The 26,879-nt window shown below is 38.7% G+C and overlaps 2 protein-coding genes across 2 annotated transcripts in view; both read right to left on the bottom strand.

Moving 5' to 3' along the window:
* Positions 1-6,780, bottom strand: part of HGD (homogentisate 1,2-dioxygenase) — a 42,791-nt gene extending 36,011 nt beyond the window's left edge. The window contains exons 1-2 of the mRNA XM_019987983.2: positions 6,555-6,780; positions 204-275 (exon numbers count right to left, since the gene is read on the bottom strand). Coding sequence (XP_019843542.2) covers positions 204-275; positions 6,555-6,569 — 87 coding nt within the window. The 5' untranslated portion in view covers positions 6,570-6,780. The remainder of the gene's footprint in view (positions 1-203; positions 276-6,554) is intronic.
* A 6,932-nt stretch (positions 6,781-13,712) lies between these two features.
* RABL3 (RAB, member of RAS oncogene family like 3) overlaps positions 13,713-26,879 on the bottom strand; it is a 46,422-nt gene continuing 33,255 nt past the window's right edge. Inside the window, exons 4-8 of the mRNA XM_019988103.2 lie at positions 25,913-26,027; positions 23,397-23,547; positions 18,866-18,937; positions 15,606-15,644; positions 13,713-15,007 (exon numbers count right to left, since the gene is read on the bottom strand). Of these exons, the coding sequence (XP_019843662.1) occupies positions 14,942-15,007; positions 15,606-15,644; positions 18,866-18,937; positions 23,397-23,547; positions 25,913-26,027 (443 nt within the window). The 3' untranslated portion in view covers positions 13,713-14,941. The remainder of the gene's footprint in view (positions 15,008-15,605; positions 15,645-18,865; positions 18,938-23,396; positions 23,548-25,912; positions 26,028-26,879) is intronic.

The following is a 26,879-nucleotide window of genomic DNA, read 5'->3' on the forward strand; positions in this document are numbered from 1 at the left end:
GTTTTGCCATAGGTAACCATTATCCAACTTTAACTTTTGCATTATTGCTGTTCAGTATCCCAATTGTCTTAACAATCTGTAACACTTTTAGACAGTTCACAGGCTAATACAATAGCCATGGTGGGAAGAGGCACTTGACCTGAAGGCTGGTCATACTTTCCTTTAATTCAGAGTTCTCTAATTAATATTTTATTTACTCATACCTGTCCTTCTGGCAGGGCACCTGGGCAACGAGGGTCCTCTGAGGCACACTCATTGCCGAATCCAGAAATGTACTGCATGTGACAAGACACAAAGGCCACCATTAATGGGACTTAAAGAGTATTCTGCTATTTGACAGTCTACGAAGGTAAGAAATTTCTATATGGACATGTGTTTATCATGTTCTATACATCATATCTTTACTATGTCTTGGCATGTGACCCATTTAGGACAGATAATTTCCCTGCGTGAATTTCAAAGACCCACAATTGATTGGGAGAAGAGTGCTGGATATTGCATAGACTCACCACCCCTAGCTGTACTTACTTAATTGATTTATGGGCTTGTTCTTAATTGTCCCAGATCATGGCATCCAGTCCCATCACTTCGTGGGAAATAGATGGGGAAACAGTGGAAACAGTGTCAGACTTTATTTTTGGGGGCTCCAAAATCACTGCAGATGGTGACTGCAGCCATGAAATTAAAAGATGCTTACTCCTTGGAAGGAAAGTTATGACCAACCTAGATAGCATATTCAAAAGCAGAGACATTACTTTGCCAACAAAGGTCCATCTAGTCAAGGCTATGGTTTTTCCTGTGGTCATGTATGGATGTGAGAGTTGGACTGTGAAGAAAGCTGAGCGCCGAAGAATTGATGCTTTCGAACTGTGGTGTTGGAGAAGACTCTTGAGAGTCCCTTGGACTGCAAGGAGATCCAACCAGTCCATTCTGAAGGAGATCAGCCCTGGGATTTCTTTGGAAGGAATGATGCTAAAGCTGAAAGTCCAGTACTTTGGCCACCTCATGCGAAGAGTTGACTCATTGGAAAAGACTCTGATGCTGGGAGGGATTGGGGGCAAGAGGAGAAGGGGACGACGGAGGATGAGATGGCTGGATGGCATCACTGACTCGATGGACATGAGTCTGGGTGAACTCCGGGAGTTGGTGAGGGACACGGAGGCCTGGCGTGCTGTGATTCATGGGGTTGCAAAGAGCCGGACACGACTGAGCGACTAAACTGAACTGAACTGAACTGAAGAACAGGTTCTTTAATTCTGGGTCCATCAGGGAGTTCCTGAGAGGGAGATGGCTCAGGCTCAACTCCAGGTTAGTAAGATCTTGCTTGCCTAGATAGAAACCTCCCTGAGGTTGGTGCTCCACTCCCCCTCCGTACACTGAAACAAGCAGCTACAAGGAGATGTGTGGATCCAATCTGACAGCAAAACCCTTGAGAAAAAGCTGTCCAATCAACCTGGCTGCAGGCAAAAGCCTATATCATCTGGCTCACATATGGAGCACTTGTATATATGTTTGCATCTATGTGGACACAAGAAAACAAAATAGGAAGATATGGGTGGCCTTCAGGAGAAGGGTCAGACCAGAATCTGTCCTCAGTGGCACAAAGGAGTGCATTCTGACTGCCATCTGTTTACTTTATGTTCAGAGAGAGGAAAAGAGAGTTTCTCAACAAAGTGTGTAGGTCCCCTGAAACTGATTCTGACAACACTTAACACACCTGTGAGTTCTTGTTCACTCTCTGTTTTTTCTGCTAGTTTATAAGCTCCATAAAGGCTGGAACTATGGCATCTTGTTTACCTCTGTATATGCTTTGTGCCTTGTTTATAGAAGGTACTCAATAGATACCTATTGTTTTAGTTTTCCTTTGAAGCCTATGCCAACGCAAAAGTATGTATCCTGCTCTAAGTAGGGCTGTGTGTGTGTGTGTGTGTGTGTGTGTGTGTGTGTGTGCGCATGCGTGTGCTAAGTTGCTTCAGTCGAGCCCAACTCTTTGTGACCCCATGGACGGCAGCCTGCCAGGCTTCCCTGTTCATGGAATTCTCCAGGCAAGGATACTGGAATGCGTAGCCATGCCGTCCTCCAGGGGATCTTCCCGACCCAGGGATTGAACCCACATCTCTTGCGTATCCTGCATTTGCAGGCAGGTTCTTTACCAGTAGGGCCACCTGGGAAGCCCAAGTAGGGTTAGGACCAACCCCCCAAACCCTTTTCTCTAACTTAAACATCAAAAATGGCTGTTTTCTTCCCATAGTTTTTTCTTAAATGTACTTAGTTTTAGCTCATGAAAATGAAAGTGCAGCCTCACTCAGTGAGTGAAATACCACCATCTGAGCACAGTCTCTAAGATATATAAGAAGGATGTAAGTGGGTGGAGGATAAGCCCTCCAGAGTTCTCAGCAGCATGCAGAAGGAGCTTGATGGAATTCACCTGCAAGTGTGAGCACCGAGCAGGGCAACAGCTGCCCGTACTTGGAAGGAATAGCAAATGTGAAATGTTAGAACCTAGAAAGCAATGGAACTGAAATTATTCCTTTTTGCCTCCAGACACAGTATTTTTTTATATTTGAAAATCTATCAGCACTAAAAACAGCGAGTTATATTACACACAGATTGGTTAACAGCAGTGGCATGTAGTTTGGAATGATTTCTTTGGGGAAATGGCAGAGACCATCCAACATTATGACTCTCCACTGAATACAATTTTCTTCTCTCTAAATGAACCTCGTGCTCACCATCAAGAGGATTGAATCTGAGCTGCTGAGAAATGGTAATGACCCCAGATTATCTTCAGGTCTGTGGGATGGAATTTTAGACCGGTCTTGACTGAAGCCACAGGGTGCCACAGTGCCTTCACTGTGCTCCACTGCTGCGCTGTTTCTGCAAAGGGAGGCAGGCAGGTCTGAGTGCAACAGCCGAGGTCTCTGGCAGGAGTGCGTAGGTTTACTCATTAACTTGCTGCATTCTTTGCAACTGCTGGCCTCAGAGCAGAGTCCAGGGTTATTTGTACATTGGAAACAGAGGAAGAGAGACTTACTATGTGTAGTTTTAAAGCATTTGCTTCAGATTCCTTTAAAAAATAGAAAAGAAAGTAGAAAGAACAGCTGGTGGTTTGGAAGGGAGCCACCCAGCTTGGAGAGAGGTGTGAGTTCTGAATTGGTTTCCCACTCTTAGCTGCGGTGCATTGGCTGAAGAGGAGGGTGGAAACTGCTGAGTCATTCTCAGACCAGTTGGTTTTCCTAATCTCCTGAGAGAAAAATTACAGATGAGTTTGTTAGAGCTTTAAATATCTTGTGCCTCACTGCTGAATGTATCAGAATGGAGGAAGCAGTGTTCTGTAGCTGCTTCCCCAAGGCTTTGAGATCAAGGACAGAATCTGAACTCTGCTCCTATCAGCTGTGAAAATTCAAGCTTTCAACTCCAGCTGATTCAGTGACTATACAAATACATCTTATACAAATAAATACATAATTAAATCTGACGTCAAGTGTGTGTATTTATATGCTTTCTTCAATCTGGATTCTGAATAATTTTATCCAACATAAAAATATGATTTTGTTTCCTTCCAAGAGAATTATACACATCCTTTCCACATCCTTTCTAAAGAACAAATGACTGAACTCATGTAATTTCAGTAGCGTCAGTTCTTTGGCAGTTCCCTAGTGTACAGATTTCTAATTCTCACTTGGTCCCCAGGATATGATTTACTTGTCAGAGTAGTTTTATGAGGTGCTTTCGCCTGACTCTGATTCTGGATAACACCCTGATGGGATGAGCAGATGGTGTACTTCATCTCCTTTTACAGGGCATGAGGAAAAGTGAGAGAAGTCAGGGCAGAGATGGAACTATAGCTACCTTTTTCTCCTTTGTAAAGGGTCCAGTATTTTTAGTTAACCTTGTTGGGAACATAGGTTATAGATTGCTAGGTGAACTTGCCGATTATTTCAAGTGGATTAAACTGAAGAGTTTAATTATTTCAAGTGGATTAGGCTGAAGAGTGAGTGGCTCCCCAAATATATCTATGTCTTAATCCCTTGAATTTGTGAGTGTTGCCTTATATAGCAAAAGAGACTTGGCAAATGTGATTAAGAATCTTGAAATGGGGAAATGTCCTGGATTATTTGGGTGTGCCCTAAATGCAATCAGGGCTTCCCTAATAGCTCAGTTGGTAAAGAATCCACCTGCAATGCAGAAGACCCTGATTTCATTCCTGGGTAAGGAAGACCTGCTGGATAAGGGATAGGTTACTCTCTCCAGTATTCTTGGGCTTTCCTGTGGCTCAGCTGGTAAAGAATCTGCCTGCAATACGGGAGGCCTAGGTTCGATCCCTGGGTTTGGAAGATGCCCTGGAGAAAGGAAAGGCTACCCACTCCAGTATTCTGGCCTAGAGAATTCCATGGATTGTATAGTCCATAGGGTCGAAAAGAGTCGGACATGACTGAGCAACTTTTCACTTCACTTAAATGTAATCATATATCTTCATAAAAGAGGGTGGTAGAGGAGGATTTGACGACAGAAGAGGAAAAGGTGATATGATGGAAGCAGAAATCAGAATGATGCACTTTGAAGGTGAAGAAAGGGACCATGAATCAAGAAATTTCTAGAAGCTGGAAATGCAGGGAAAGGGATTCTTCCCCTGAGTCATCAAAAGGAACCAGCCAACACTTTGACTTTAATCCATGGAAACGGATTTTAGACTTCTGACCTCCAGAATTTATTTTCCAGAAGAAAATAAATTTAGTCATTTTAAGCCATTAAATTTGTGGGAATTTATTACAACAGAAACAGGAAAGTGATACAATAATTATGTAGAGCAGGGGTCCCATCTTCAATTAACCATTAGAATCACCCCCAAAGCTTGTTAAATACAGACCCAAACCTAGTAAATCAAAATATTTAGTCCTGGGGCCCAAAGTCTGCTTGTTAAACATCTCTTCTTATAGAAATGAGGAAATCAAGACTTGTAGAAGTGAAACAACTTTAAAGCATAGCAAAGTTCATTTAAAATTAAATTTTATTATTATATCCTTTGAATTTTCTTCCCCCAATTGTGCTGTTTTTATGTAAATGTGATTTCATTTGAGGCTTTGGGTTGGCATATCCATTACAAGGAATAAATAAAAGCAGGAATTTTTTTTAACTTAAAATGTGTATTGATTAGAATGATGCAATCTGGCTTTCTGTGTTTGGATCTGTGATCTCTAGAGCTAACCTTTCCTTGCAGAGATTAGACAGCAGGCTGGGAAGAATGTCTTTGAAACTGAGAACAAAGACCAGCATGCAATTTACGTTGGTGTACTGGTGCTGTGCATATTAAATTTCTTAAAAATTTCGGCAGGATAAGATTTTATATATAATTTATTTATAAATGGTAAGGATGTTTTCACCCTGCTGAACTTCCTATAGGATTTTCATCAGGAAATAAAGTTTTTATGTACTCCCCCTCTTCTAAGGCTTCAACTACCATCATTGATATGATGACCTACTGTATCTTGTCTCCTGGGCTTCCCTGGTAGCTCAGAGGGTAAAGAATTTGACTGCAATGCAGGAGACAAGAGTTCAATCCCTGGGTTGGGAAGATCCCCTGGAGAAGGAAATGGAAACCCACTCCAGTATTCTTGCTTGGAAAATTCTATGGACAGAAGAGCCTGGCGGGCTGCAGCCCATGGGGTCGCAAATAGTTAGACATGACTGAGTGACTAACACACACACACATACACATATCTAGTCTCCTAGCTCTCCCCTCTCCCCTAAGTTCCAAACACATACAACTGACCACATCCTGGTATCTCATCTTTGGTTGTCTCTGGAGCAACTCAAATTTGACTCTTGGATCTCAGAACATGCAGGGCTGTGTGTGCTGTGCCTTTGCACTCACTATTTCTTCTAGCCCCCACCCCTTCTAAGTTAGTCAGTTTCAACTCTCTTAAGACTGAGCTCAGGAAGAGTTTCCCTGCTGACTTAGATGCTAAAGAACCTGCTTGCAGTGTGGGAGACCTGGGTTTGATCCCTGGGTTGGGAAAATTCTCTGGAAAAGGAAATGGCTACCCTTGCCAGTATTCTTGCCTGGAGAATCCCATACATATTTTTCAATTGCAGATTAAATAATAAGGAATTATTTCCTAGAGGAGGTGCTAGGACTTCCGCTGGTCAAGGGCTGATTGTGAGCCTCAAAATAACTGAATAGATTAAACATATCTAACTGGTGGGCTGGAGGCTGTCCAGGAAACTGCAGCGACAGGAAGGAGTAGAGTAGGGACTGGCAAACAGTCACAGGGAGAAAAGTGTCTGTCTACAGTGGAGGAGAGCCCTTATAAGGTCTACAGATTCCCAAGACAATCTATGAACTGAACAAGACAAGAGATAGACAATTAGACTGTCATCCATTTTCTTTGTCATCCCCCAGCCCCAGCCATGCTTACGGCAAAGCCTTGAACACAGTAGCTTGGACCAGGGTCTCTCTAAGTTAGTGCTAACTCTGACTCTCTGGAATTTTCAGAAGCTTCCATGAATTGTGGCTGAAGAAACCACAGCAAACTGGCCAGATAGTTTCTTACCTTCAACTCAGTCATTTTCCTTCTGCTGCAGGTGTGATGATTTCAGGAAACCCAGGCCCAGATGCTTCTGCTTCTCCTGCAAACCACCCACTGGATGTTATTCCACTTCTTCACTGTGCTCACTGGTCAGCAGGTCACTCAAATCAATCACAGGCATTTCCTAACTGGGCTATGCTAGGGAGAAAGTCCAGCATGCTTGTTCCCAAACTGCTTTCATAACTGCCTTTGGTTTTTATTAAACCTGGGCTGTTTCTAAAGAGTTTGCAGAGGCCTGTCTCCTCTTCACCCGAGATAAAGGTTGACCAATTATTTGTTTCAGGTAAAGGAAGGAGGGTCATCACTAAAGGCAGAGAATTTAAAGCTATGAGAGGAAGTGTGGCAGTTAGTGCTTGGTGTGTGAGGCAAAGGCTTCTCCACTCAGTCTTGACGCAGGCCAGGAAGGAACACGGCGGAGAGTTCGCTCTCTGAGAGCAGTGAGGAAACGAGCTGTGCCCTGACACAGGTGTTTTCACACAGCTGCCCGAAACTTGGACCGGGTCTGGACAGCTCTCCACAGTTGCCTCCCAGGGATGAGCTGGGTGAACAGCTCAGAATGAAGCACTCGGGTTAAAGCCAATTTAGATGTTTACTGTTGTTCCACTTAATTTCTCAAATATATTTAGTGTTCTTATAAATTCCTTAAGAATATTATTTCCTTATGCTTGTATCCCTCTAACAAGAGACCCAAGGGTTATTTTCCAGCCACTTTTCCATGACTCCCTTGTCCTTCATCTTGGCTACTCTCCTTAGCCATGGTCAGGTATCAACTTCATGGCTAATGGCATTCAGGAAGGAAGAAACCATATATTGAGTGCTTGTCATGCCAGATTTTCCCACAGACATTACCTCATTTAATTGCACAAAAACAATCTCGTAAACTAGGCTTTATTATTGTAAACTCAAGTGCAGCAGACCAGGCAGAACATGTAAATGGGTAAGGTAGGCTAAGTAAGTTTTAAAGATATATAAATGAAGTTCCAATTTTTAAACACTGGCAACTTACATAAGTGAATGGATGAATGAATGAATGAAGTCACTGTAACAGATTGTAAAAAAGGCCCACAATTTCCTTTCATCCTTGCATACATGCTCCTTTGCAATGTGACTTTGCTGCTCCTCCCAACATGAAATGGAGTCTTTAACTTATCTCCTTGAATCTTACTTTGGCTAATAGCAAACACAACACAAGCAGAGGTTTGAAAAATGCTTGTGCTTTAGGATTTTCCCATTTCTTGCTACTTGAGACCACCATGCAGGCTAGCCTCCTTGAGAGTGAGATACCATCTGGACAAAGAGAATGAGATACCATCTGGACAAAGAGAATGAGATATCTGGATAAAATAACCTTTGGGTCTCTTATTAGAGAGATACAGGCATAAGGAAATAAGATTCTTAAAGAATTTATACCATGTTGCCTTTGTTGAGTTGTCCAGGCACTCACCAACCAGCACTAGTTGCCAGATGTGTGAATGAAGCAATGTGGCTGCCAGATGACTGCAGACACATATGTGATCCTAAATGAGACCAGCAGGAGAACCACCAGCTAAACCCAGCCCAAATTGTGGACACACAGAATTGTGAGCAAATAGATTGACATATTTTATGCCAGTAAAGTTTTGGGGTGTTTTGTTAAGCAGTGATAGGTAACTGATACAATTATGTTAAAAAAAAAGCATGCATATAGGTGTGAGTGACTATGGGCTGCCAGTTTGACACCTTCTGCTTTAGATAAATGGGTCTAAGCATCTTCCAGAGGTCCCCAGGCTCCAGCGTACTGCAGTAGCAGCAGAATGATTTGCTTGTGTCTGAGGTGTTAGTGCAGAAAGACCAGCCCAAAGGTGCCATGTTGATAGAAACAAGTGACAGGTTGGAAGCACACTGTGTGGACTGATGCCTGCAGACCAGGGAACTTATAGCACATCTCAGCGTATGTCAGCACAGACAGCTAACATTGTGGTATTACATAAGCTTCCCTGGAATGTATACGCAAACCTGGGAGAAAGGGGGAAGGTGTAAACCCCAGCTTTACTGAGGCTAGGTTTTTATTATTCCTGCAGTATGCAGACTCAAAATCAAAAGTGAATTCAGGAAAAATATTTCTTGCATATCTGAGTTTATGAGTACATTGGCTCTTGAACTGCTATTGATCCTGGAAGCCAGAGTTTGGTGATTAGGGGGAAAAATGGATGAGAACCAATAAGAGACAAAGGAAAAGCTTTACTGCTTTGATTTTCCATAAACTTCATGTGCTCTTTCTGAATCAGCTTTAAAGGCAGATTTAAGAGGTGTTTCAGTTCTTTCCTAAGATGTGAGAGATTTCTGAAAGAGTAAGAAAGTGGTAAGAGATCCTCAACAGAATGAAAATTATTTTAGGGGCCTGAAAATATTTAAAATCGAATAAACCTGTCAATTTCCTATTTAGAGGTTTTTCCCAAGTGGGTTTACTTTATTTCCTGTCTTCGGTTTTTGTAACAACTTAATAAGACAAGTATTTGCTTTGCACCACCATGCGCCAGGTATTGTGCCATATACACACAGGAGAAATGAGAACACATAAAACACAGAAGCACGTAGCTTTGATTCTATGTCTGATGGCTTTCTATTTTAATCTAATCACATATTTATTTCACAACTATTGGGGACCTGCTAAATGCCAGGCCCTGTGAGGTGTGGGGGATACAGAGATGAGTCTGGTCCTCTAGGAGGGTGCACACTGGAGAAGATTGACCAATAAATGGGCCATTACAATGGGGTGCCTGGACTCTTCCTGTGACAAGGAAGAAGAGTCCATGGTGTTATGGGAGGGATTAGGGACTGCAGAGCTCCGACTAGCAGGGCAGGGAAGGCTTCCTGAGGTGATAGCTGAGCCAAATCACATACAGTAAGGGATGAATCAAGGGAGGATTGTGTACAAAGAGAAGTGCAGCACATTCAAAGACCTATTTTTAGTGCACTGATGGCATAGAGTGGAGTCTAGTGAGGGAAGTCTTTCAGAAAGGGGAGTTTGGGCAGATATTTAAAGCAAGGGAAAGAGGCAGAGGGATTAACATTCAAAGAGGGCCAGTGGAAGAAGCAGGTTGTGTGTAAGGCACACACTATACTGGGTAAGGCAGTCATATACTGGACCAGAGAAGAATCACAGTATCCAAGTGGCGAGCCATAAGAAAGATGCTAAAAACCAGGCAGAGGGAGAGGGATCCAGTGAATGGATGTGGGGAACAGGTGAAGTGAAGAATTTGAAAAGGATCAGGAATTGGAGACATCAGATATAGGCCACCTCTGGATTCTGGCACAAGATAGGTTTACTCTCCGAAGAGGCTCTGGACTCACACACACCAGGGAGTGGGGAGAAGAACCAAAACCAAGTGTAGTGATGATGAAATCTCCACTTTCCTTCTCTGACTGCACTTCCAGAACACTACCAGCAAGCATCTTACCCTCCAGACAGGACCCTGGAGGATTCTTCTCTAGGACAGTGTTACATAAATACTATACATTTTGATAAATACTTATTAAATAAAAGTCATTCTAGAAATGCTTCTTTTAATGAGGTGACTGGCTCCCTCCTACCTTTATATATTCATGAATTAATAATTCTTATTTCTAGGAAGACACAGGATTCCCCATCTTTTAATCCTAGTTCTTGCCTTTACAGACATAAATGTTGAGAAAATTTGTTCACATAAATAAGTGGTTATGAATGGAAGGGATTTTTTTATATCACTGAAATTCCTTCTAAATTAAACACCAAAAATCACACACTGATCTACTGTTAAATATTATTTTAATGACTTATCAGTTAACAACTCAGCTAGGTTAATTTTACTGCACTCAAATAACTGGGAACCTGATTTGGATCAGCTTTGTTACCAGCTACTGGAATCATTGCTGTAACTGTCACCTTTGCACTTGGAGGTGCTTTATTCAACTCATTTACTCAGAAAGGGTTAGGAAAATAAAAATGTTAATTATACACACTTTGCCTGTATAATTATTTTTGATAAAAATGTTACTTCCATACTTTGATAGATTTCTTTCATGGTAAGAAGCCTTGACATGAAAGAAGTGCCATATAGCCATGAATGTTTCTTAGGAAAGCTCTTTGCTTTGTCCTCAGGAGCTATTCCTTAAGAGCGCTGCATTTTTTTTTTCTTTCTTTGTAATTGTGAAGAGTGGAACAGGCAAAATCCTTAAATAAAACTAGTATTTAGAAATGCCCTTTTGTTGGGGCAATAAGCCGGATTTCTATCGCACTACTAGGGAGATGCTCCTTTTCTGCAGTGGGAAAAGGGCAATTGTGAATGTAGAGGTGAGAAGTAAGAACCATTATTGAGCTGCTTCACAAACACTGTTAATAAAGAAACATTCACGTGGGAATTAATGATCTGGAAAATGATTCCCTTAAACGATCTGTGCCCTTGTACCTTTTGGAAGAGATACATGCACACATCCCAGTTGGAAGACCATGATCCACACCAAGTAGGTGGAAAACATTGCATCCAGGAAGCTGGGGATTGTCACAGGGTAACGAGAAGGATGAGTGGCATGCCTAGAGAAGAGTCACTCCAGAATGCAGTTACAGCAGTGGTCCCCAGTGGGACACAGTTTTTCCACGAATGAGGCAGGGGGATGGCTTTGGGATGATCCAAGAGCATTACATTTATTGTGCACTTTATTTCTATTATTACATCAGCTCCACTTCAGACAATCGGGCCTCAGATCCCAGAGGCTGGGGACCCCTGAATTAGAGGACGGAGGACATCAGAACTGATGTCTCCAAGAAGAAAATGAAACTGATAGATTAGCTGATCTATTTGATGTAACTGAGCAAGATTTTAGATCTTTGTTGAAGTTTAGGGGTTTCATTCTTCACCATGACTTATTGATGACCTTGGTAAAGCTTAGTGGTTAGCCAGCTGAGAAAACAAATATGGTATAAGAGAGGGGCTATGTATAAGATGACATGGCATTTTATTAGAAATAGATATACCCAGAGGGTAGAAAGTGCTAGTAATAAAAATGGGTAGCAGTATATCAAAGATAAATATCTCCTGTTTTGTGAATAGAGGATGTGACAATCAGGTTACGATTGCTGCAGTGTGGATAGTCTTGAGAGGGAGGCATAGCTCAGTTCATTACGGGGTGATTGTGCACAGGAACCCAAACATGAACTTTGGTGAACTCTGCAAAACTGGTGCCATTAGAGTCTACAATCCATGTATTTCTTACTTTTTTAGATATGAATTTTTTTTAAAAGGCTGGATTCTGAACTACCTGCATTAAAATCACCTAGTTTGCCTGTTAAAAATACAGAATCCCGGCCTATGTCATATAATAGGGTTGGCCAAAAAGTTCATTCTGTTTTTTCCATAGACTTGCGTGAAGGGGGCAGAAGAAATTTCAGAGTCTTTGCATTTTAAATAAACACTTCAGAGCCCTTTCATGCATTTTTGAGTTTGAAAGTCATTTCTTTGAGTTCTTAAATGAAGGTGCTAACTGTAACTCAAAGTTGGATCTCTTTCTTACTCTATGGAGCAGCCCCGGCAGGCTCCAATTCCCAATTCTGCATCAGGCCAACATACTGGGGAATATGTGAGGTTCAGGGTTCTCCCAGGACTAGGCTTCCTACAACCCTTCCTCTCCTACCACAGTAATTTAACTCAGTTTTGGGATTAGGGAGAAATGAATTTTTTATTTCCTTCTCCTCCTTTCCCCAAAGGGTATCCTCCTTTGAATTTTAATAGATATTAAATCAATGCAGACATCCTGTTAGACCTTCAAAGTTCTTAAAACAGTTGCTACCTGTGCTTTAAACCAGCATTTAGATATCCATACAAGGCCCTACCTGGGCTGGGTGCTAAAGCACACACTATTGAAATGAAGATTCAAAACCTCTGATCATAGAGGCGGGTTAGGAGCTCTTTACCTCAGTCTGATGGCCCAGCCCAGCACATCAGTTCTATTAAGTCCATTTTCAGAATGGACAGAAAAACAGCAGTGTCAAAGCACCTGGATTATATCAAAGATGCCTCAAGTGCAGGGACTTCTGAGAACCTGAATAAAGCTGATATGGATCAACCCCTTTGGGAGCAGCTCTTTCCTTAGAGCACTAAAGTGGAAAGACCAACCCATATCCTTAGCTGGGTTGCAAATCAAGCAACCTGAGGGACAGATGAGTGGACAAATATTTTCATATCTAGTTGCCTCCACAGTGAGTAAGAACACTGGCTAGACATCTGAATCACAACAGGGGAAAACAAAAAACTTTCTCTATTGCTAGCAATTTGTTCCATCAAGAAAGCAAGAAAACTGAAGATTTAATTAACACTTCTAAGGAAGTATTTGGTATTTACACTTGTTTATTACCTAAAAGCAATTTTTATGACCAGGTCTCAGGAAGTCTTGGCAAAAATTATGCTTCAAAAGATTCTTTTAGAAGAACTCTGGCTAATAACATTCATTTTGGCAAACAACCTTATTTTGCTGCTACTAATACTACAACAAACTTACTGTAGACTATTAAAAATTATTTTTCCTTAGAAAACTATAATTCAGGAGTCAAGCCTGAGAGCAAGAAGAAATGGAGTGGAGTACTGTTAATTTTTCAAAGTTGATCCTGAAGCCATCAAGGGATGGGTTATTTTTCAATAAGGGAGAAAATACAGAAATTGGAATAGATCTTTTTCTTAATTAAGGGAAAGAAAGAGGAAGAAAGGGCTATTGATTTGTTTTTTAAAAAAGGAACACAGAGAACTTCAGTTGGTCTCGGTCCTTGTGTATGCACTTGGTTTCCACTTCCTAACTGCACAGCCTCTGTCACAATACGCTTGTGCCCGATTCCACGTGCAGATCCTGATTTACATAGCTCTCCTCTACGTTGAAAAAGAAATCAGGGCTAACTCTTGTGGGGGAGGATGTGCAAAAAGACTGGGGAATATTCTAGCTGATGAAAAGTGCTTTAAAATCCTTTCTCAAATCCCCAAAACTGCCTTACTAAAAGCACTAACATTGTGATTTTGATATCCATTTTCAGCATACCTTGACTTCCAGAGTACCGAACAGAAAGAGAATTTAGTGTTTTTTTCCCCTAGTTTTGAAATGAGAAGCTGAAACTGTGTATTTACTATTATTATACTTTAATATGGAGCAAAATCAGGAGTGTGGAGTCTTACAGCAAAGCTAGAAAGAGAATATGTGTGAAAAGGTGTTGTTGAATAAGGCAGCAAATTACAGTTTCTGTAAAACAGGTTTATATATTAATAAAGAACTGGGGCAAAGGGAATTATACAAGCAAAAAAGATGGGTAAAAAAAGTAACGATGAACAGTTATGCATATACACACACACACACCACCCCAAAAAACTTTAGATTATGAAATCCAAGAATCCTAGTCCATAATTCATGTAAATGTGTTGCTGTGGAACTTATTTTTACTTCTCTCCATAAATGCATTGTTAACACAAAGAATAATATTCATAGTTTATGGACTGTAGTTAAGGGACATTTTAGGAGTTGACTTTTCCTTCAAAAATAAAAATAAAAACTGAAGAGGGTATAAATCCCTCTTCCTGCCCTTGTGCAGGTCTTAGAGTTCACCTTGCCTATTTTCAAACAGAAAACAGTAATAGGGTGCAGAGCTGGAACCTAAGGAGTGAAGGGTTTAGTGAGCTGTCAATTTCTTGCAGAATTCTTCTTTACTGGTACTGCTGTTCTCTATGTATTATTAATCTATTTATATTTAACTCCAGCTATTAGTCTGCCTCTTCCAGCCACTGAGCCATTTGCAAAGGAGAAGAGAGAGAGACAATTGCTATTATTAGGCATCCTTGTGTGTGTGATGAAGGTGGAGACAATTAAATAACACCATTTTGCTTCTTTGAAAATGACAGAGATTGTTTGGGGTGGACAACTCAGGCTGGTTAACATAACCTTTCCCCTCAGAAGGTAAAACAATGGAGATACATTTCTGAAGTACTTAATTAAGCCTTCAGCAATGAGTGTGGGAAAATTACAGACCCATAAAAATCCTCCAGTTCTAGGCAAGAGTAAATTTTCTCTGCAGCATTCTGTCACTGCTCATTTACTGCATCATTTTGACATCTCATATTTCCACAAGGTTTTTATATAATCTATAAACAGGGACAGAAAGGTGAAAAATAGAATGAGGACCAAGTCTGGAGCTCCCACGCTGTTACTTCCTTTCAGTTTTCCACTAAAGGGTGAGGCTGAAAGGTGGCATTTTAAAGATGATTTCATTAAAAGGCTGAGACATTAATAATCGACACAGCAAGAAGAAAGCTGTGAAAAACTGCCACCGCTTGCTCACTCTTCCAAAGGATGAGTGTAATTCAGTCATAATGTAAGCTCTTTAATGTTCCTCCCCCAAACCTTTTTCGATCAGGAAAGCCTGGAATCTGTAGGCAAGAAAGATAATCATGTTAGGACTCAAAATAGGCAGAGTTCAAATGCTAACAGCCTTTAAAATGTTTTCCTTATTTTTTGTTTCTGTATGTTATGCTGTTGTTCTTTAAAGAAATATCTTTTTGAGGTTTTACTCAGAAAACCACAGCAGATTAAATAATAAAAATAAATTCTACTAAAATGAAAAACATTTGCCGAGTAATTGGTGATAGTGTCATCTAAATCAGACAGGATGAAGGTGAAACTCACAATATTCACCTGCTGGACTTTCATATGAATTATCTGCATTGTGATAGACTATGGATATGTACCTTTGCAGTCCCAAGCAAATTGTTTCCTATTATTTTATAATGTAACTTTATCTCTGGATTTTTCTTGTTTCTAAGACCCTTATTTTCCGTTGATCTGAGTTTTTCTTCTGTATTTAAGAAGACAGAAGAAAGTCATTTGGTTGGGCCTGCAAAGTACTCCCCCGTCACCCCAACTTCTTAAAAAAAAAACCTCAAAAAGGAATTTGGAAGTTAATTTCAGATCAATCAAACCTTTCCACAAATTAAAGAAATCATTTTATCAAAAAAGATAGATACAGACCTGATTACCATCTCTTAAAAAGTATCTCTTCTCTATGACCTGTTAGAAACAAAGATATTAAGGGCTTAGCATGTATACCTTGAAAAAGCAGTAAGTGCACTGACCACTGATGGCACTAAAAGGTGTACACCCAAGAGTCGTTTCAGTAGCAACAGACATCTACTACACTGAGTTAAACCTGGTGCTGATGGGATCAGGACTGTGGAAGTATTTTTATAAAAGCCTGTCTCTAGTTCCAAAAAGCGTTAACGATAAGTCAAAAAATAAATGAACAAACAAAAATGACTAAATAACGAGAGAAAATGACCTTTGATCCCATGCAGTTCCCAGTGTAAATCTGGAAATTTGGCTGCAAATTTGGTTCAAAACTCTGTTGCAGTCAGCCCCAAAAGGTACCAGACCGAATCCATAAGATAATTCACTCTGCTGTATTGCAGAAACCAACACAAGAGTCTAAAAGCAATATCCTCCAATTAAAAAAAAAAAAAAAAAAGCAAAGCATTTTTGCTACTGCAATAGCACAACTATTCTTTAAAGAGGTCTCTGTCTGTATAACATAGTCAACTGCCATATCCCTCCAGTAACCACAGTTGTAAATTCTGTAGGTCCTTAATGGTGACAGATGACACAATATCAAAATCGGTCAATTAACTTCTTATAGACTTAATTTGCACCCTTAATTCAGCAGTTTCAGAACTGTTTTTATTTGGTCAGTGGGAGAAATAAGGCAAAATCCATCACTATTACTGAAAAGAAGTCTTCAAAACATACACCTTAATATAATGAATTTAAGAGTACCACATGTCTACATGATGAACACTTGAGAAACTGCAATGTCAACAGAGGCAGTATTATTTTCTTTACACAGAGCTGTTGTGATTAAGAAAAGTTCAGCAGATTAGAATACAGATTATTTGGAGATTAAGAGATTAGAGTCTAGAATTATGAAGCTAGGAATTTCTTCTGAATAAAGCAGAGTATCTTCTTCCAGGCCTGTACCAGCTTGTTCCCACTGGCCTGACAGTCATCTCACCTGGATTCTTTTTATCTTCAAGACTATGGCTCAGTTACTTTTAGCCACAAGAGACTCAGGGTAAGGTTGCATTCACTGGCCTCAAAGGCAGAAAAGCTGGTTCGTGATTAGTATACATCTAAAATACTTGACCCCACAAAAACTATGACAGAACTGATTCTCTTTCTTCTCTCCAGGGTAGGACAGGAAACTTCTATTACTGTAGAGTGGAGAGGAGTTACTATTAGTGAAGGGAGTGTGGAAGAGGATTAGATACCCTCTTGGAAAAGAAATCCTGTGAATTCTGGAAGATAAGATGCAGGTCCCTTGCTTTCAGGCAACCACTGCAATCTGGAGGTCTGGCCAACCTCTTAATCCACCTACCTTTTGTTGTGATTTAAGAAACCAAAAGAGGAGTTACTTTTCCCTTTTGCTCATAATTCCCTGCCCTCAACTTGTGTTATTATTCTATCAAATCTTGCTCTCCTCTTAAAACCAACCAAATTCCCTCTAATATCTTTCTTTTAAGTAAAGCTTTGCCTGACAACTTGAATCACACTGGCCTATAATCCATTGTTTCTCTGGGATATAACTTATCACATTTTATTTTTTTAATTTTAAAATTAATAAATGATTTAAGTGACTTCCCTGGAGGCTCAGAGGTTAAGACTCTGTGCTTCCACTGCAGGGGGCATGGGTTCGATCCCTGGTGGGGGAACTAAGATCCCACATTCCATGAGGTATGGCCAGAAAGTAGGAAAAAAATTTTTTTAAGTAAAAAATAAAATTATTAAATTATTTAAATTTAAGACAATATATTGTGGGATCTTTCCATGTCAGATACAGATCTATTAATATAAGATGTTGTTCCTAGGGGACACAGATGGTATATGTTGGTCACTCAGTTGTGTCTGACTCTTGATTCCATGGACTCTAGCCTACCAGGCTCCTTTGTCCACAGAATTCTCTAGGCAAGAATACTGGAGCGGGTAGCCATTCCCTTCTCCAGGGGTTCTTCCCAACCCAGGGATTGGGCCTGGGTCTCCCGCATTGGCAGGTGGATTCTTTACTGTCTGAGTCACCAAGGTGGTCATGGATCTAAACCAAACAGGAGCTCATATGTTTTAACTGTGAAAGCAATGTGGAAAGAAAATTTGGTTCCTTGCAGTGCTTCCTACCATTTTTTCTCAGTCACGGCACATTTAGAGAATACTAATATTTGTGTGTGACATGGGGTAAATGGTAGAGCCAGCCCAGGGGCCTTGGCTGCTCTGAGAACTGAGGGGATCACCATCTCAGTACACCTGTACCTTTTCTGCCACACACCAGTTGGGAGTTTATGCAATGAAGCAAAAATTTCCCAGTGGTCTAATTTTAAACAGGGACGGGCTGTGGGGCCTATCTTATGTTGACCTATTAGACAAAAGAGCCAAATATTTAGATCTCTAAATAGCTAAAAGAAAAATGACTCATAAGACAGAGCTATGAGGAGGGAAATTTTTTTCTTGGGAGATTTACTTATAAAAGGAAATATAATACAGAAATTAATCTTTATTCAATAATAATACAGGAATACATCCTATTTCACTTTACTGCACAATGTCAACATTGGGTGAACAATTTAACTTGGTCAATATTATACACAATGCAGACATATGGCCTTGTAAAGGAAAGACAAACAGTCCTCTAATTTTACCAGTATGCTGAATCATTCTACATTTTCGTTCCAGTTCAGGACAATAAGATGATGCTGGTAAGAGTCAATAACTGGAATGCAAAGGTTTCTGATAGGGAAAAGTAGGGAATCAAGAAGATGACAGAGCCTTAAAAGTAATAGTAACATTTATGTGGGAGAATATTAGTAGCTGGGTGAGCAAAATGACTCAGGACTTTAAGCAGAATCTCCTCAGTTTAGTGCATTTTATGGGGGCTTGAGGGTAGTGCATGAGTACAAAAAGAGCTAGGAAATATGGAAACATAAATTGTTTTAAGGAGGGAATTAGGTATCTTAAAAAAAAACTATTTGAATCTCGTAGGTTTCATCCTTCACTTAGAGAACACTGGTGATAGAATAAACACGTCAGCAGGTCTTGAGCAATTATACAAACAGATAAGAGAGATCAAAACAAGTATTATTCAAGCTGTGAAGTTCAGGATGAAGGAATAAAAAGACAAAGCATTCTGCAAAGAATTTAAACTCTCATGGTACATAAATTAAGTTTAAAAATAACTTAATTGAAGCCATTACCTTATCAAAAAACCTACTGAGCTTGACAGCATTGGAAGAACCTGCAGCTAAATACCGTGGATTTGTGCAATCCTAGGAGATAAAACGTAAGATCCACAATTAAACGTTAGGAAACATAAGCTTTTTGTTAGTCATTACTATTCCTCTTGCACATTTCTATAATAAAATATTAGCCATCATACTCTCAAGTAATTTTTCAAATTATGATACACAGAACAAAAAGGAAAGTGCTAAAGGAAGATAAGGCCACTTACTCTTTGTTATTTAGGCAATTTTAGAGGACACTGAACCAATGTATTCATCATCAAATAACTTCATAAAGGAAGACAGGATTGGTAATGTCTTACTAACAACAAAACCAAGATACTACTTACGTGACTTACCTATATTTACCTTGAAAAGCAGAAACAGAGCTATCAAAAATAAATAACACTTCACTATTTAATACAAGTTATTTACCAGTACTCAACTAACTTAAGTACTGTGAAGATCTTAGGAAAAGTAGGAAGCATGAAAATTAGGAGTAAAGGAGTAACAGTTGCGAGGGGTTTCTCACTCACTCAATGCAAGGCACTACATCCTTGGTGGGCCATAAAGATAATCATAAACAATAGATATACTTGTGATAATAATAAACAACAGATAATAAGTTTATTTTAAAATATCATTATTATTTTTAATAGTAATTAAATAAGAAACAACAGATATTACTAGAATAAAAAGAGGAGAAAATGGGGCTCTGAAAAGATAAAATAATCTGAAATAGTATAATGATAGTACATTGCAATGATTAGTAAAGACCTTAAATGGTTCACTATCCTTTTTCTGGAAATCCAATGTTGAATTGCTTTCACTTGTCAGTACTGACTTGCCACCTCAATAGACTGACTACTTCGATTTTTACCTCAAATGCCACTTAAGACCCAACCATGGGGATATGATACAGGCTTCTTTGCAAGGACAGTATTTAATTTTTCGGTTATAAATCATCTGTGTTCCTTGGGACCTAATTATTGTTGGATTTATTCTGACTGTAATTTATTCTGATAAATAACCACATGATTCCTTTCCAATATATTTTATAACAATCATCTATTTTACCAATATACAACATTTAAAGGCTCACATTTTAAATTTTGGCTAGAAGCTAAAATACATTTTCCAAAACCACAAAAGAAAAAAGAGACTACAATAACTTTTCAAAGATTGTAGAGTAAAAGAAAAATCAGAAGTCTTGGAAGCTAGCAGGCTCTGAACCTGAGTATCTATCTCAATATCTCTAGATTGTGTGACATTGGTTAGGTTACAAAACCTTTAAAGTTAAGCTTACCAATCTGTGAAATGGGGATAGCAATACTCATCTTGTAGGATTTTTGTGAAAATTAAAGGAGATAATGCATGTCCAGGACTTCCCTGGTGGCTCAGATGGTAAAGCGTCTGCCTACAATGCGAGAGACCCAGGTTTGACCCCTGGGTTAGGAAGATCCTCTGGAGAAGGAAATGGCAACCCACTCCACTACTCTTGCCTGGAAAATCCCATGGACGGAGGAGCGTGGTAGGCTATAGTCTATGGGGTCGCAAAGAGTTGGACACGACTGAGCAACTTCACTTTCTTTCACTTTCTTATTGCATGTCCAGCACATAGCAGGTACTGAAATATTAGTTTCCTTCTTTCTTCATCCCAAGAAAATGCCATCAGATTGAATTTTTAGACACAAAAGCACTTAACATAATAAAAGGTAATTCTATATACGGATTAAATAGACTGAAATATTGTGTAATCCGTTGTATTTGAAATAATGTTTGAACATTTATATAGTAGCTGGGGCATATAAAAGACAAACCTTAAGTAGATATGTTTTACAAAATGGATATTGATTACATAATCATCAGACTGTTAAGACTTCAGAGATGATACCACATAGAGCTAAAGTACTAAATACAAAAACTAAATCAAATATCAAGCAAAAAACAAAACCCCTCCAAAACTTAATTCAACAATTTCAAGGTGACCAGATTAGAGAAATCCTATAATTTTAGGATGAGAATTTTAGATCTCAAAGAACTATAAACTATCTGCTACTGATCATGACTGAGGTCAAAGCCTGAAAACTAATAGCTCTAAATCCTTCCCTAAGCTTGAGAAAGAAATCTTAACTAGGGAAGATGCTTCAGAATGATCACTTTGAAGTAAACACGGAACAGAGAAAAATTTGTGCTAGACATGATAAGCCTGGTGGTGATTTAGTTGCTAAGTCGTGTCCAACTCTTGCAACCATGGACTGTATCCTGCCAGGCTCCTCTGTCCATGGGATTCTCTAGGCAAGAATACTGGAGTGGGTTGCCATTTCCTTCTCTAGGGGATCTTCCCAACCCAGGAATCAAACCTCGGTCTCCTGCATTGCAGGCAGATTCTTTTCCGACTGAGCTATGAGGGAAGCCCACAACAAGCCTGCTGCTGCTGCTGCTAAGTTGCTTCAGTCGTGTCCAACTCTGTGTGACCCCATAGACGGCAGCCCACCAGGCTCCCCCGTCCCTGGGATTCTCTGAAGCCTAGCAGGATTTAAAACAATAAGTAATCGCCTGCCTGCTTATAATTTAAACAATTTGCCTTTTCTCCCCCAAACACAAGATAGCTTTGATTCTATCTTTGAGGTATACAATTATGTTAATTCTTACTGTTTAATAATGTTAAGTAAATTCATATAGGAACCAAAGATGTTAGCGTTAATACTGTTAAATCAGTTTTTACTTGAGACTTTATATATACTTGCTGAGTCTTTTTGACTACTATCTCTTTTTGAAAAGCTTATCTAATTTTCCTCCTCATTTTTTTCTTCTCTGCATCCTCAAGACCCTCTTGTTTCTTCTGCGCTCTTGAAAGTGTACACTGATCGAAGGCTTTAAGTACATTGTATGTGAACACTGTGGAGGCCACGTGTGCCGAAGTACCACTGTTTGAGTACCTTTACATCTTGTTAACAATTAAAGATGGCCCTGCCTTTGCACGTACAATAGGAAAAGCACATAGCTAGGTGATTGTCATAGAAACTCACAGGTACAGAAACAGACACATTCTAAAATACATTAAAAGTAATTGTTGGAACAAATTAAGCATATTCAATGGCAAATTTCTCTTTGGAAACCATATTCAAAAAAAGTAACCTCAGTGCTTCTTCAAGAAGGACATTATATATTCTATGTAATAGGAATTCTCTGGACTATGATGGTCCAGTCCTCACTACCTGGGACATAATGCTGGCAGCTGAGGAAAAAAAGGGACCTCCACTGCAAAGCAGATTATAAAAAAACAACAACAGCGGAATGTCAGGCAGAAGCTACTCACTTATGGGGGTAGAGGTGGGGTTGAACCTAGCAGCATTCACCAATGTTGAATCACAGAAAAGGGCTCAGAATAACCTGAGTCGTTTGTTAAAATTACAGAATCCAGGTCCTTCTGTCACACGTTATGAATAAAAAGCTCCAGTTGTAGGGCACTTTTTCAAAAATATTTTCAAATACTGTTGGTAATATGAATATGAAGTTAGGTTTGGGTACTTGGTGATCTAGATGATTTCTAACAATTCTTTCAGATCCAAGATTCTAAATGTTAGTTGAAGGATAATTAAGTGGAAAATAGGTTTAATTGTAGAGCACAGGCTCTGGAGTTAGAGCACCTGGTTCCACCTGGGTAACCTTGGTTTAGCTACTCCTCTCTGCTTCTAGTCTTCATTTTAAAAATGGAGGTATTTATAGTACCTATCTTCTAGGATTGATGTGACGACGATGCATGTGAGACAATGTACATAAAGTACTAAAACAGTGTGCTTGGCACTAATAAGTGCTTAATAAACGTGAGCCCTTAGTTGTATAAAACCAGCACCACCATGGCTGAAATACCAGTACACTGATATGTTGTAGAAATCCTACTTGTGAACAATGACATATAAACCATGACTGAAACTGCTGGCCAGGATCATTCCCTCAGCAACACTAACTGGCTTATATGAGAACTTTCCTAGCCTTTTTAAAGTCTAGTTTTAATTGAGCTAAATATCTCAAGAAGGGGCTCAATGGTATATATATAAATATACATAAACTAATGGTTATGAAGCACTCCTAGTTTACAGTTTGCAATTTTCTCATTTATATGTCTGTTTCCCTTTAAGGTAAACTCTCTAGTTTAAGAAGCTAAGAGGCTTTTCTAAAGCAAGAATAAACAACGCACAGTATCAGTGACCACGCTTTGTCTTCTTAATTATTTTGATTTTGGTGTGATTTTTTAAGATATTTTCAAGAAAAAGCCTGTGACTTACATTAGAACAAAGTCTGAACATTGCAACAGATCAGCACACAAGGAGGCTGTGCCCATCTCATAATCTGTATGGCTCCAGTCTTCACTACTGTTTGGACTAAAACCCAAACGCCTGATTCAAATATAAAGCTTCTTCTCTGAGTATGTAATTTGTGAAATCTTTGATTTTGCCTTTTCCTGATAATAAAACAAGCATGCATTAGTGAAAATACACACCAAATTGATCTCTTCTGCATTGAAATCCTCAGCCAGGAAAGCAGTCCTAGTTAAAACTTCATGACGCTTGTTTTCATGAATCTGATCCAGTTTAGTCCCTATGACCAACAGTGGGATTTGGTTATCAGCAAACTGTTCCCGGTCATAATCCCTGTGATAAATAATAATGAAGAGGTGAACAGAATTTATATTTTCTGATGTAGATGTGTAATATTTAAATGTAACTAGCTTATACTATTTTACATATACTTCACTAACTCTTGCTCACCCATCACCTGAAAACCTACTTTTCTCCCAATTTCTTACACATGCCTCTTCATTTTTCAATCAGTCTTCACCATCCTTCAAGTTCCAACTATTAATTCAACTACTCAAAATTTGTCCCTGGGTCTTTAAGGACTACTTGAATAAACTGAGAGCCCACCAGGTATATGAAAATAGGTTGACTGACTTCTAAAAAGTCTTCTCTGTCTTCTAAGGCTAATAGCTGAGGAATTTTTCTGAGGAGATATACAGAGTGGATTCAAGCCTCAGTGGACAGAAAATCCAGGAACCTAGCACACAGTCAAGCCTTTTGGCAGAGGGGAATGCCAAGCTTCTGGGTACCTTCTGGAGTACACATAAGCTTTACATCCACCATACTTATTTCTGTCTGTGAATAGCAAAGAAAAATAGATCATATCAGGAAAATAAGAAATAGAAATGCTGAGGCCAGAATAAATCAACCATAGCTGATGCTATCCTGGGGAAAGATGGATTCAACCAATGGAAAGGGAAAGAAACAGGAAACAGCTTAAATGTGAAATGAATAGTAAAAGTAAAGAATTAAGCAACAAATAGTTGTCTGTCCTGACATGAGAGCCATGGAGTCACAGGACAGGCAGTAAGAATCACTTGGGGTCGGTGGCCTTGGGTCACTCTATTACTGAAAGGAACATAGAGCTCAATATTATTCAGTTAATATAAATTCTACTCACGTATGAAAAATAAAACAGATTTGGATTTCTGACATATTATAAGCTCAGTTTATAACAGTCAGCAAAATCTGGTTGCAACACCTTATGTTAGTAAATCAACATTGCATAACCCAACCAATACAAACCAGGTGAGCACAGCTTTTTCCTTCTTTTGGTATTACTTTTCTTTCTCTTTAAATAATCTAAATCTTGTGTGTATGTGTGTGCAAAATTACCAAATCATTTTGCCCTTCACGATAACCTTACAGAGCCTCAATTACTGTTCAGCCTTGGAGCACAATTGTTTTGAACTATTTTACCTCCCATTTCATAAAAATATTATCATTCTAATTACTGCATCAAAACCAATAACAGTTTGAGTTCAAGGCTTTTGTTTCTTCTTACCAACATCAATGCTGACTTAAGAGACATGGTCCAAAACTGAAAATTGCTTTATTAGAGAATAAAGTTCTTTAAAAAAAAAGTGCATGTTTATTTATTGGGTTGTACCAAGTCTTAGTTGCAGTGTGCGAATTCTTATTTGAGGCATGTGGGATCTAGTTCCCTGACCAGGGATTGAACCTTGGGTTCCCTGCATTGGGAGTGTGGTGTCTTAGCTACTAGACTGACAGGGAAGTCCCAAGAATAAAGCTTTGAAAGTGTCTTCCTTTAGGACTTTTCTGCCCCATACTCTAACTTTGGCTTACATACAAATTTTTGTATGTATTTTAACAAACATCATCTTTGACACATATATTTCTGTCACTTGCAGTCTTTCATAATCCCTTGCAAGTTAACACACATATGTTTATTGTATATATGTAACATAACATATATGTTACATGAAATATATATATAAATATATACACACACAATCTGTTCTCTCATTTCTTTTTTTAGCTTTCCTTTTCGCTCATTTTCTTTCATTAAATCTTATATCCAATTTGAAATTTGGTAATGAAATCCTTTTTTTCTTTTTAAATCATTAGGTAAAAAACAAATCAGGAATTTTATCATGAATGGATAAGGCTGATAACACCTTAACATCAAAAGAGACAGATAACCAGGTTTTCGTATTATACGTACAATACCACTTTGGTAAAAACAAAAAACCTTGCATCTTTCAGACTACTGTATTTATCTACCATTTTGGAGAAGATAAGAATTCAGAAAAACAAATAATTTGGAACGAGACACTCAGATACAAAAGTCATCCTCAACTAAACCCTCACAACGTTATAACTAATTCAAAGTGAATCACAGATCTAGAAGGAAACCAAAAACTATAAAACTTCTAAAAGAAACACAGATTAGGCAAACAGTTGTTATACATGATTCTCAAAACACAATACATAAAGGAAAAAAAACAGAGAAACCAGACTTCATCAAAATGAAAAATTACTGTTTTGTGACAGATACTGCTAAGAGAATGAAAAGACAAACTACAGACTGGGAGAAAATATTTGCAAATCAAACATCTTACAAAACGGTTATTTTGGAAGGTACATTCTTGTGACTGCTATAGCATTTCAAACCAATTGTGAAGTAATTTGGACTTACCCATTTGTTACCAAGACTCCAGTTGGCACCAAATCCCTATTTAGAGCTTCCAATGACCAACGGTACAAGTTTTGGGATGACTTCTTATTTGTTAAGTCATGCACTAAAATAATGCCTAAAATAATCAGAGAAAATAGTGTCAATATTTTAACATTTCCTCTTCATTTTGCAAGTGACAAAGCATTAGATTCCTTAATGAATGCATTCTGGTATGACTAACAAACTCAGACATGATTATTTAAAAATTTCCTCTGTAAGTTCTTGCAAATAATTAACTAAATTTTTTTCTTTGTCAGTTATATAACTAAAAAAAAATTCTACAAGGGCTGACAAAAATTTCATTAAGCTTTTAGAATGTCTTTTTTCCCTTCATTAAACACTTAATGAGTGCCTACTCTGCCTGGTCCTAATTATACAACTACTTCATCAATGAAAAGAATCAAAACTACTTTAAGTATATAGGAAATTATATTCATTCAAAAAGATTATTTTTCTACACTATGCATCTGTCATAGACATCATACATACACCTATTATTTACACTTATTAAAATATTTAATAATAAAAATTTATTTAAACGGTATTGATTTAATTTGATACAAATTCCTATTCTTTAGCTGACAAGATGTTTTCTTGTAGGTTACCTGGACCTAATCAACTTAAAAGTCTAATCATTTAGTTCTTTGAATTAATGCCTAGCTATGTAAGCTTGCTCAATCTGTAAGAGATTTCGTTAAAACACAGCAAAAGAAATATGCCATAAGGAGATAGGAAAAGACAGTTAAGAAGTATGAATAGTAGAAAATAGATGGACTTTCTAGAGATTGAGCAAAACTGTAAAATATAATGAGGTTGAGAAGTACAATTAAATAGAATCAGCTAAGATCCTAGACAGAAAGGCAAAGCAGGTAATTATGATACAATATATACAATAGAGGAAATGTTTTAATGCCTAGAGAAATTTAGA

This window comes from Bos indicus, chromosome 1 (assembly GCF_029378745.1).
Source record: "Bos indicus isolate NIAB-ARS_2022 breed Sahiwal x Tharparkar chromosome 1, NIAB-ARS_B.indTharparkar_mat_pri_1.0, whole genome shotgun sequence".
Classification (NCBI taxonomy): domain Eukaryota; kingdom Metazoa; phylum Chordata; class Mammalia; order Artiodactyla; family Bovidae; genus Bos; species Bos indicus.